The 12,239-nt window shown below is 40.7% G+C and overlaps 1 protein-coding gene across 1 annotated transcript in view; it reads right to left on the minus strand.

The window, feature by feature from the left end:
• Positions 1 to 333: 333 nt before the first annotated feature.
• The window catches only part of VAV3 (vav guanine nucleotide exchange factor 3), a 398,335-nt gene continuing 386,429 nt past the window's right edge, over positions 334 to 12,239 (minus strand). The window contains exons 26-27 of the mRNA XM_065890862.1: positions 1,947 to 2,098; positions 334 to 1,284 (exon numbers count right to left, since the gene is read on the minus strand). Coding sequence (XP_065746934.1) covers positions 1,243 to 1,284; positions 1,947 to 2,098 — 194 coding nt within the window. The 3' untranslated portion in view covers positions 334 to 1,242. The remainder of the gene's footprint in view (positions 1,285 to 1,946; positions 2,099 to 12,239) is intronic.

The following is a 12,239-nucleotide window of genomic DNA, read 5'->3' on the forward strand; positions in this document are numbered from 1 at the left end:
CTCACGTAAAGGGTGAAGACTTGGTCAAATAAGTGCACTGCAGACTGATCTTCCCACTGGTTAATACACACCCAGAAATGGCCTCAGATGGGAAGAGCCTCAGTGAGAGCTGGGATCCCCCAGTGAATAAGACCAGAAAAGTCTAGTGACCCTCCTTCTGTCCCTGAAATGCATAAAGGACCTTGCTGTGCTTTCCTTCAAAAATCCTCGACAAGGTTGTTTGTGCTACTGTAAATCCTCCAGGAAAATGTGGGAATCAGCAATCTATCGCAGGTCTTTTTTCTGCGGGGGTGGGGTGGGGCTGGGGGGGAGGTGTCAGGGGAGAAAAAGGCATGTTAATAGATGTTGCTTCTCTAAAATGACTTACTATAAATCATAGCCCTTGGTCTGTTTCTGTAAACAATGCCACCTTAATTCAGGTTATTTGTGACTACCTAAAACACACCCAACCAAGATTATCTCATTAGTGAAGTACTACATTTCTAAAATAACCCTATGAAATCATGAAGGTTGTGAAGATTTAATATGAAGATACTCTTTTATGTACTCTTCTGTATGTCTTCTTTTTATGAAAAAGTTTGCAAATCTCATCAGGACACCAAATGAGTAATGGACCCCCCCTCCCATATAATATCACTTATGAAGCAAACCTGAGCATTTGTCTCTTATATTTTAACATGAGTAACATCGGGGGGTAAAAGTGTTTGCCAGGCAATGAGTCACCTTGTGAAGCAATTTAAGACAAGCAATGCTGGATCTTTCCAATAAGCTGCCCCAGTGGCAGAACTCCCATTTTTCTTCATGCTGCGAAAGGTAAAATTAAACTTCTGCTTCTCTGTACCATCAAAAATTCTGGTGAATGGCACGTGAGAAGAAAGTAACTACGTGTTAAGCATTTACTAATGGCTGGCTGGCATTCATGGCGTCTGACTGGACGAAGGAAAAAGAAACATGAACCAATGTGTTTGCAGGAGGAAGAAAAGCTTTTGGCTTTGCCCCGGTCCCTGACGATGACAGGCGGGCAGGCTGTTTCTTGCACAGCTCTAGGCGAGCCATTAATCTGGCAGTACCAGCATCTTTAGAAACCCCAGCATTAAGACTTAGGAGGGGAAAAAGAGGGAGGATGTTGAATAGCCAGAAAGGCAGCTTTTTAAACACTTCAGTGAGTTCCTAATGCTGTGCAGGCTTCTATTTATCCCTTCTCTGAAATTCCTGGTGCGGGGCGCAACGCTGGATTGGAATTTATTCATCTTCTTCCACATACGTGGATGGAAACCAGCCCACCTAAAAAGGAAAAGCAACCAACACAGCAATGTGACTCTGCATCTGGCACTTCAAAGGACTCTACAGAGCATTTCATTTTCATAACACCCCGAATTAATCTGGCCTTTTATGTCCACCGCAGGTGAAGAGGATCGGTTTAAACTGCTCCTAAAAGCCCAATAGAGTGAGTGACAGAAAGGGTGGAATACAATACCCTTAAACAGTGTTCTAATCTGCTAGCACACAAATATGTAAATTAAGGGGCTCTACTAGTTAATGCTTCCTACTTCTGCTGTAGAACAAGATATAAAGACAGAGGTCCTATGCCCCACTCTTTCCAATTTAGATCATCAGCTCTTATAGAAATTTTGTATTCCACATAAAGTTTATGCTCTAGACTTAAAAAGAGGCTTAGAGACTCAAAAGAACTGATGTGCTCAACCCTTTTCCCAACAGGAAGCCATCAAACTTGCCCAAGAAAACTTTATTGATGCCGCTATCATATTCACTCAACACGTTTTTCTTGAGTGCCTATTTTCAGGAAGGAGCACCACCGTGTGGAGCCAGGGCTCTGGGGGGTGAAGCCGGCCACACGGTGTAGGGTTCCCCCCACCACAATGGGCGCCAGCGGCTGCCCAGCCCCCTTCATTCATGTGACGAGCACACTGAGAGGGACAGCTCACCCTGCCATTTACTTCTCCTCTCCACCAGCCATTCGCACTCATCTTCGTGTAAATCTTCACCACGTCTCCTTTCAACAAGGACAATTCTCGCATATCTCTTGCACAGAAGTCATACCGAGCGATGGCAATGCCCAGCACCTTTGGACTTAACACTGTAAAGAAATGATGGGGCGTCAGAATTGTTATGCAGTTTACCAACCATAAGCACCTAATCAGATGGATGTTATAGACGCTGTCAAAATGCGCGGCCGTGATTTTGTCACAGACTAGTGATGATGGCAGAGGGGCTTGAAAGCAGCAGAACTGCTGTTTCAATTCAATCAGGTGTAGTCAAGTTCATTTCACAAAGTTTAAAAAACTTGTTCTGTTTTCATATTCTTCATGGGAACTTCAAAACGGGGACTAGTTTTTGTAGTTTAAAAAAAACAAAGGCTAATATCTAAGTTACTACCTAAGGAGATAGAATCTCAAATAACCAGCATAAATTTCCTATTGATGGCATAGTAATCCATTTTTAACTTGAACCTCTATGGTAAAAGCTTCACATTTTTATCTTGTAAACTTTTCAACTTAAGACTCAAAGCAACCAACTTTTTTTGCTCTGAAAGTCTCTTGTTGAATCCATGTCATCACTTCTATCCTCCCTCCTCCCCACGAACAGCCTTTGTTTTCAGTTAAAACTATTTAGGGACAGTTACTCTTTTATATATAATTGTACTCGTGAAGAAGCTTAAATCATGTTTCACAGAATAAACAGATAAACACCATCCATTTATCTTGTTTCAAACAAATACTGCCTTATAGAAAACCTTTACTGAAATACTTAATCAAAAAGAAGATTCAGGGCATCTGCCTCTTATATTCAGTTTTTTTTGTTTTTTTTTAAATGGTAGGAGCAGAGCTAACTTCCTCCCTGCCCTCACCTGCCTGTCCTGAAAGGAAAATTCTGTTCAAGCTGTACATTTGTTTGCCTCTAGAGTTTCATGACACATTTTATATTAACATCTCTACCTGTTGTTCCTTGGGGTTATAAAGTGTTTTCAATTATATGTTCAGTGATTCTGAGAATCACTCACTTGAGATTGGTGGGACTTTATAAACCTTAAACGGTAGAGAAACTGAAGTATAAGAAAAAAAAACATGGGAAATGCCACACATCCATATTTTTAACAGTTTCCAGTGCCTAGGCAGCTGCAGTTATGACCTGTTACCCTGGAAGAGCCTGCCCACTTGGAGACCGGGATCTCTGGCCTATTTTTCAGGGCTCTGCAATGACAGAAATTTTTTTTAGTCTCCAGGTGTCCGTCATAAGATAAACGAATAGCAATGCTGTAGATTTCAGAACTGTAAAGGAGCAAAAATAGGTCATCTTATTTTACTGTTCAGACACAAACCACTTTAAGAGTTTTCTTACTGAAAACCATCCCATTACTGGGGCACTACTCTTAGAGCCGTGCACATAAAAACATCCCAGTGATGGAAAAACCCATCCTCAACTTAACTGTGTGACCTTGTACGGGTCTCTAAACCCTTCTGGGTCACATTCTCTTCACCTATAAAATGAAAGGTCTATACTAGATGACTTGTAAGGGCCTTCTGGTACTCAATTATTCCATTGGGACTTAGAGGTTAATTTTTAAAAATCTGTAAGAAAACATACTTTATCCAGCCATCATGTACTCCCCTATGTGTCACATAAACAGCCCTTACGTTCTCTGGCTAATGACAGGAATCAAGACCAGAATGCCCTGCACAAACCGATGGGCACAGTCATCCTTTAAAGCAATTTGGACTGAATTGTACTCTTATATTTGGAGATAAAGTTGGGATTTTGGTCCTATTTATTTTCTTAATGGAAATACATGAACACTGGCTTTTCTCAACTAAAATTTCTGATCCTCAGGAAAACTAGTTTTATGGAGTGCTTCATTCCCCCTTTATACTTTCAGCTCTCAACTCTTTCCAGCTGATGAAAGAGAAAATGTCTTGCTGAAATACATAACATGAGCACACACACAAAACCAGAGGAGTGGTATGTCAAGACAAATGATGACTTGATGACAGAAAAGGAAAGTGCATGGTGGGAATGTGACTCGAGGGGCTGTTTGTGAGGAGATGTATCTACATGAGAAGCCATACACAGAAGTCAAAATATTTTATTTGCAAACAAAAGCAAGTTGAAAAGACATATAAAAGCAGTAAAGCAGTACCTGACCAGAAAGGAGTGGAAGAAGGGGGAACAAAGCTGTAGTCTGGAGGAGTTACAAAAGAAAACCCACAGAACAAAGAAGGGGCTTAGAGAAGGAAAGAAAAAGAGAGAAGCAAAGACCATTTAGGTGTTGGCAAAACATATTTCGACACAGCTATTTCGTTGTCTATAACCTTAAGAAAACTGTCATATCAAAGTTGAAATATCAAGCTTTGCTTTCACGCACTTGTCTCCTATCACCATTTCTAAATGAAGAACAAGCCAGATTATTACATTTCGACTGACATTAGTTCTGCAGTTCAGAGCGATCTATCCCTTTATAGGTGAACAGAGCATACCCACTCTATCCAAGGACGGCCTTCTCCTCTTGATGTGGTGCACAATTCCCACTTTGTCACATCAGTGGAGAGGGGGATCCTGTAAATTCTTAACGTAAAATATGCTTCACATCAAAACTGATACAAGAAGTAAGAGCCTATAGGGTGGTGTCAATGAAACATGCAGAGCCCATTGAAAATTCAAGAAAATCACTCAGACAGTTTGTTAGGATCCACACTCACCCTCCAAACAAGCATGCACATGCTAGGTTACTTCCAAAAATAAAATGTAAACCCCTTTGAATTATATCTGGAAAAGAAAGTAAATCTATCCCCAACTTGTAGGAATGTAAAGAAAGTTTCTATGCATTTGGATGCTCAAAAACGTCTCAACGTTTTAATAATCAGAGCTAAAATGATCAAATGGTTTGGAAGTGTTAGATGCCATGCTCAATGTTTTATATTCATTTAATTATCACAACTCACAGGGGAAGGTACCCATGCTATTTCTTCTTCAGATTTGAGAACAACCTAGATTCAAACCTAGGCAATGTGACTCCAGAGCCGAGGCTCTTCACTGCTACCCTGCTCTGCATCTACCCCTCTGCTTCAGGTACAACCTTAGGCAGTTTTAAAACTCTCCCTGCTGATACCATGGTGCCATTGCAATGGAGAAGGAAGGTGTGGTTGTAAACTTTCTCCCAATATTTATCCTTCCCTTAATCCATGTAATAGTTTATTTCGTTGGGCTGTGTTTGCCCAGAAGGGATACTAAGTTCTTGCTACTGGGATATATACAGAAGTATCATAAGGCAACTTCTGGTACCTTTCCTGGGAAGGCAACTGGCACACACCTTCACCCTCCTGTTTGATTCTTTATTCTATGCTGCTTGCTGTCTGGAATGTGAAAGCTACCATTCTGATTCTTGAGAAGGCTGCCCTCACCTTAAGGATGAGCTTCAAGGAACCTGGGTTACTGAAAAGTTTATGGCAGAGATAATCCTGTCAAGAAGGGGCCCTAGAGATACTAAGAACATCAGTAGCTCATCAACGGGATACTTAGATTCCAACCAAATAAACTGGGGAAAGGAATTGGAAGGAAGGGTTCAGATGTTCTTTGGTTCATATATACATTGGTGCATTCAATGACACTTTTCTCATAAATGGCTTCGCATACTTACTTTTAACCTGCCCTGAAGTATATCCTTGTTAATAATCAAGGTTCTTTTCTAATCCATTGCACGTTCCAAGTTACACTTTTTTATTTTAAAATGCAGCAGTACATGCTATTACAGCTAATTTTACAATCTGCACAATTCACTTATTGCCATGCAGTGTAACTGGTTTGTTTTGTGTTCCTCGAGACCATATTATACCCACTGTTAGAGAGAGGAGAGGATGTCATCTTTAATTTAAGGAGGAAAAGGCACCCTAACGCTACTTTCGGCAGAAAAATCTAGTGCCAAGATTCCTACCCCACGTTTGTGAGAACTTAAATGAGAACTCCTCATTCTCTCCATTACTTCTTTGTAATGAGGGGCATTTTCTCCCCAAACTGCTTTCTTAAGTGTCCATCCCCGATTCCATCTCTGGGACTATTTATCCATGGAGTAATAAGAGCAGACAGTATTTCCCCAACATTTCTAATGAAGGTAATTCAAGAGTCTGAAATATAACAAAAGATAAGTTAACTCTAGAAGGAAGAAATAAGAAATCAGTGAAAACACTATTAAATGCTATTTAAATCTCAAAAATAGGTTATCTAATCTAATGTATCTACCTTTCTCTCATCTTAAAATATCTAACATTCCTGAATATGGATAATGCCTCACCAGAGGACTTGAATCTGTTCCAAATACATAACATCGCTGTGCTACCCCTCTCTCCTAACCCTAAAAGCCCTGCAAACATTTGCATTCATGTCAAGTACCTATAATTTGAACCATCTTAAATCTTATCTAAACATTATCATCTTTACTAAATGGTAGCTCTTCCCACCGTGGTTAGGCCTCCGCTCCTCTGCTGGCTTCACTCTAATTTTTTCCCCAATGAATGGAACAGATTCTTGGATATACCTTGGGGCTCCTCCTCTGAATTCCAGTCTGTGATTTCACACATTTTCATCACCCTGCCATGAGGTACAGTCATGATCTCTGATTTAACTTGTCTGAAACCAAACTCATCATCTTCCTCCCTGTAACCTAGCTCAACCTCCCACAATTGTGTTATTTTTCCAACTACTCCCACGTTCTCTTTGCAAACCATCTTTGCAAGGTCAGTATACCTCTTTAGCTCTTTTGTCCACTCTCCTCTTCCTCTGAGATATAAAGTTGTTCCTTCACTAAATTCTCAGCTCCACCATCCCAACTCAGGGACTTACGCCATTTCTAAACTAAGACAACTGCCTCCTAATTGGTCTTCTTACTTTCAGCTTTCTTTCCATTCTATTCTAAATGCCTCCTCTCAGCTACTCACCATAAACAGACTCATCATCCCTTTTCCTAAATTATAAAATCCTAACTCTTGACTTCAATTCCATAGCAATTCGTAGTCTGGCTATATCCTGCCTTTCTCACCAAGTCTTCCATCATTTACCCACACAAATTCTTTTCATCCCAGCTTCCTAACTGCCCCCCACCCCCCAAACACCATTCCCACCCTCATTCTGGGATGCTGTTCCTTCACCTTGCTTCTGCGAACCTTAACCTCCTTGTCTCCGAAGCTCAGCTCAGGCCCTTCCCTGACCAATCCAGATAACACTCGTCCCCTTTTCTGTCCTCTGCAGCCATCTGTTAGGCACTTACATCATGGCGCTCCCCGGCCCTGCTGTTCAATTACTGCATGTGCTCCTGTGTTCAACTATCTCAATGAATCGTTGATTCTGGAGAGTAGGGACTGGCTCTTACGCTGCTTCTCCATCCCCACGGGATCAGGCCCAGGACTAAGAAACTGAAGCTGCTAAATGGATGAGGATCTCGGCAGGCTATTTAATTCTGCAAGCTCCTTACTTCTCCTCCTCCTGTTTGTTGAGCTCATCTTTTGCTCACTTAACTGCTCAAAGACTTCCAGCAAAAGCCAGCACAACATAAAGGGAAGAACGTGAAATATGTTCAGGTTTTATTCCCCAGGCTCCCTGAGAGCCATAATCTATCAATGATATTCCTACAATAACTATAATTTTTCTGAATGTCTCATGGCATTAACCATACTGTACACCTGAGGAACCTTCTCAGGAGAAACTGATTAACCTTTTGCTCCTGTCACCCAGTATCTAGCTCTCAGCCAAACACTTTAAGGCTTGGTAAGATGCTTTCTACTTTTCTACATATCGTAGCGTGACTTATTGTTGTCGCTCTTTCTATACATAAATTTTCAACGTGTTTGGGTCCTTAATTCTCTGGCAAAACAGCATTTGAATGTCTGGCACCTATGTAGACGAGCATAAAATAATGTGTTTCCCTAGGAAAGTATGGATTTAAATCTAGATGTAAGCAGTGTCAGAATAAGGTATTTGATAAAAATATTTTGCAGAATGGTTTAACCTGCAAAACATATTTCTGTCCATACTGAGAATACATCCACCTATTTCTACACACACGTACAGATACGTGTTTTCTTCATCATACTCCTCCGACTATACCAGGATGACGCTAATATAAGAATTATTGGTACGTGCAGATCCTGGAATGGAATAGAAACAGCTGAGTAACAGTGACGTTCAGATGGGAACGTTGAGGGATTATTATTTCCTATCCCTTTCACTTCCTGGCCTAATATTCACTTCACCACCTAATATTATAGGAAGCCTGCTGCTAGTACATTACATTATTCTGGGAAGCTTCTTGAGAGAAAGAACTTTTATGCATATCTGTATCCATTGAGATAATAGTAAATCTACGTTGAGACCTTTTTCATTGAAGTAATCATTTGCAAACTACATGCTTTATTTAAGGACCTAACTTTCGTCCTTCCTCAAATACTTTCAATTCCTTATTAGCACAGACGAAGGAGAACCTTGCTCAGAGAGACCATCACACTTAGGTGGGGGTCTCTGGTTATTTTCACATGATACCTGGCACTCAAATGGGCTAATGTTCATGGAACATTAGCAAATAAGTGGTGGCTCATAGTTTAGTGACTTAAAAGGTCTCGTTAGGAGTTATTAAAATATTAACTCAAATATTAAGTCAAATATTAACTTTTCCAAGTTAAATGAAACTTGAAGTACTAAAATTCTCTAATTGAAACAGAAGCTATTAGCATAGCCATAATAAACTGACTGGCACATCATAAGTGAATATTATCCAGTTCTGAGACTTGACTGAGAGGACAGAGCCACAGAAGCATGTCAATTAAAAGAGGAACACAATGTTCACAGAATAATAAAGTACTAGTGAATTGGTATCTGATACCTATACTTTTGTTAAGGTTAACTAAGCATTGCTTTAAAGTATTGTGCTCTGCTTTGATTAGGCTATTCATGTTCACAAGCAAATGAAAATCCACTCAAGTTTCAATAACATTTGAAATTGGTACACAGCAGAGACCAAGCTCAATCAACACTAGTCTTTAAGGTACTGGTGACCAAATCAAAGTATTTTTGAACTACCATTTAATTATCCATTATATGTATAAGTGAACACGATACTAAGCATTTGCTAATTATTCTCTGGGATAGACATTACCTAATGCTCAGCCTCAAGATGTAACAACCACATGTGTTTACACTCATTTATGTTAAAAAAAAAAAGTAAAACTATCAGGCAGTTGTACCAATGACACCATCCTCAATACAGCTATCCCTGTGAGTTTGGGGCCCAGCAGTGGCCTAGAGATTTTCCTGAAGGACTGTGTTCCTACGTGGGACACTTTGAGGAATCCAGGAGGTTCCTTTTACCAAGATTGTATACAGATGGCCTAACAGCAGAGAACATGCTGAGAATTTAATGAATGTTTCATTTAAATTTGTGACCCTTAACCTGGTTTTATTTTAGAACGTAGCCATGTCTTCTTCTTAGACTCCCAGAAACATTCATAGACATAGTATCAAATATGTGCTCCCCATCTCCCTCAAATATATAGTATTTATAGTATATTTTATATATTGTCACTGAAAAAGTAGGAATGATTCAGATTGGTTTCATTTAATTGAATGCTGACATCCGGTAAATGGACAAATCTCTTTTAACCTAAAATTCAAAGATATGACAAGGAAAACTTAGAATTATTGTGAAAAGAAACAGCTACTTTATATTCAGTACTGCACAGTCTAAATACATAAAGCCATTAACAAGCAAAAATATGAGTATAGGACCTTATTGTTATGGAAAATTAGATCATTTGACATTTCGAGGGATTTTGGATTATTTATAGGCATCTAGTTCATCAAAATGTGAACCTGATCCTAAATCCTTACTCTTTAATGATAATTGGCAGACATCTATTAAATAACTACTGATTTGCCAAGGACTGTGCTAAGGTGCTATTGGAGATTAAACAGATAAGACAGAGCATCGACTCTAAAGGAGCTTACAAATTAGTAAAGAGACAGACACAGCGATGATACAGAGATATGGAAATTACTCATCTTGGATAGAGAGTGCTATGACTAGACTTTAGGCTCCATTTGAGCCTTTCCCTACAAAAATCTCCAGTCTTCCGGTTGCTCAGGCCAAAAGCCTTACAGTCACAGCCTTGGGTCTTCTCTTGCTTCTGTCTTACGTCTGATGTGTCTGCATGTCCTGTTCGGTTACATAGTATAAAGGTGCTGCTACCATCTCTCACCTGGATTGCTGCATGAGCCTCCTAACTGGTCTTCCTGTTTTTACACAGACTCTAGGACAATCCTATTAAAGTCAGACCATGTCTCTCCTTTGTTTAAATCCTTCCAATGGCTTCCCATGTCTTCCGGAACAAAAGCTAAAGTCCTGTGAAGCCTCACAGAGACTGGCCTCCCTTGCCCCTCTGATTCCATCTCTGCTGCTCTGGCCACATTGCACATGTCATACATGCTCCTTACTTTGCACTGGCTGTTCTGCTCGCACTTCCTTGAATCTTTACTCAAGTGTTACCTTCACAACGAGGCCTACCCTGATGCCCCATAAGAGAGTCACGGACGCATACCACTTGTGCCATGTGGTGCAGAGAGAAAGAAGGGTTTATGGGGGGAGGGAGTGATATACAAGCAAAGAAGTAGGTAGAGGGTACTCAATCCCCTAAATTCCCACTGTCCTACTGCTTAGGTTGGGCATGGATGGTCTGTACACGCCATGGTCAAAGTTCCAGTAGCCTGCTCTTCAGATGGATGGGGTATTTATGTGAGTTTATGATAGCAGAAACTCCCTGTTTGCTATGGACCGGATATTTGTGTCCCCCTCCAGACCCCAAAATTCCTATGTTGAAACGTAATGCCTCATGCCATGGTATTAGGAAGTTTGGCTTTTGGGATGTGCTTAGGTCATGAGAATGAAGCCTGCATGAATGGGATTAGCGCTCCTAAAAAGGCAATCCCGCAGAGCTTCCTCGCCCCTTTCCACCATGTGAGGACACGGGTGCCTTCTATAAACAAGAAAGCAGGCTCTTTCCAGATACCAAATCTGCCAGCACCTTGACCTTGGACTTCCCAGCCTCCAGAACTGTGAGCCATAACTTTCTGTGGTTTGGAAGACACTTGGTCTATGGTGTTTTGTTATAGCAGCCCAAACAGACTAAGACACTGGTCATACAAATGACCTTGTTAGAAAGGGGAGCTTCGGAAGCCAGTGGCTAGTGTTAGCCTGTTCTACTGTTGAGAACTGAAAACTGCTGAACCGGCTCTCTATTAAGCTACCAAAAGGAGGAAAAATGAATCTCTACTTTTGTTCCTCATCATCTGACCACCCCAGTTAAAATCATAAACCATCCCCAGCACTCCTGAGTAGCATTACATTGTTAGATTATCTTTTCCAGAGCACTCACCAACTTCTAATATACTATATAGTTTATTTTTTATCTATTATTTGCCTTCCCCATTATCATGTGAGTTCCACAAAGGCGGAGACTTTTTTTTTCCACTGCTGCGTATCCCCAGCAATTTGAACAGTGCCAACCCTGCAGTAGGCTCTCAGTAAAGGTCTGTTGAATGAATGAATGAATGTGGGGACCTGTGGGGTTATTGGTGGGAATGTAATAACTAAAGATGAGATGAGGAGAGAAGTTCTTGGAGAACTGCCCTATGAGGAAGAAGAATAAAGAAAAAGTGGGAAAATTAACAGGGGAAGATGGAGCTTTGAATAGAAAGACTGAGCTTTGAATAGGAAAAGATCTGAACGAGCAAGTCAGATATCTTGAAGTGTTTATGCTCAATTCTGACAAATTTGAGTGTATTCAGAGCAGAGTGGCCAGGATGGTGACAGATTTGGCAACCACGTGTATGACAATGGACGGATAAATCTGAGTAGCTTATTGAAAAAGAAAGAAATACAGTGGGGAAGGGAAAAAAGGACATCAGATGAAAGGTAATCACAGTAGAGTGTGTATGTAGTATATTTAACTTCGAGTAATTCTGAAGAGATGAGCTAATGATAGTAAATAGCTCCAATAAGTCAAGTTTCTGGATCAACATAAGCATTTAAAAAATTCTGTTCAAAAAATAAATTGGGGGGCTTCCCTGGTGGCACAGTGGTTAAGAATCCGCCTGCCAGGGGCTTCCCTGGTGGCGCAGTGGTTGGGGGTCTGCCTGCCGATGCAGGGGACACGGGTTCGGACCCTGGTCCGGGAGGATCCCAC

Source organism: Phocoena phocoena, chromosome 1 (assembly GCF_963924675.1).
Source record: "Phocoena phocoena chromosome 1, mPhoPho1.1, whole genome shotgun sequence".
NCBI classification, from domain to species: domain Eukaryota; kingdom Metazoa; phylum Chordata; class Mammalia; order Artiodactyla; family Phocoenidae; genus Phocoena; species Phocoena phocoena.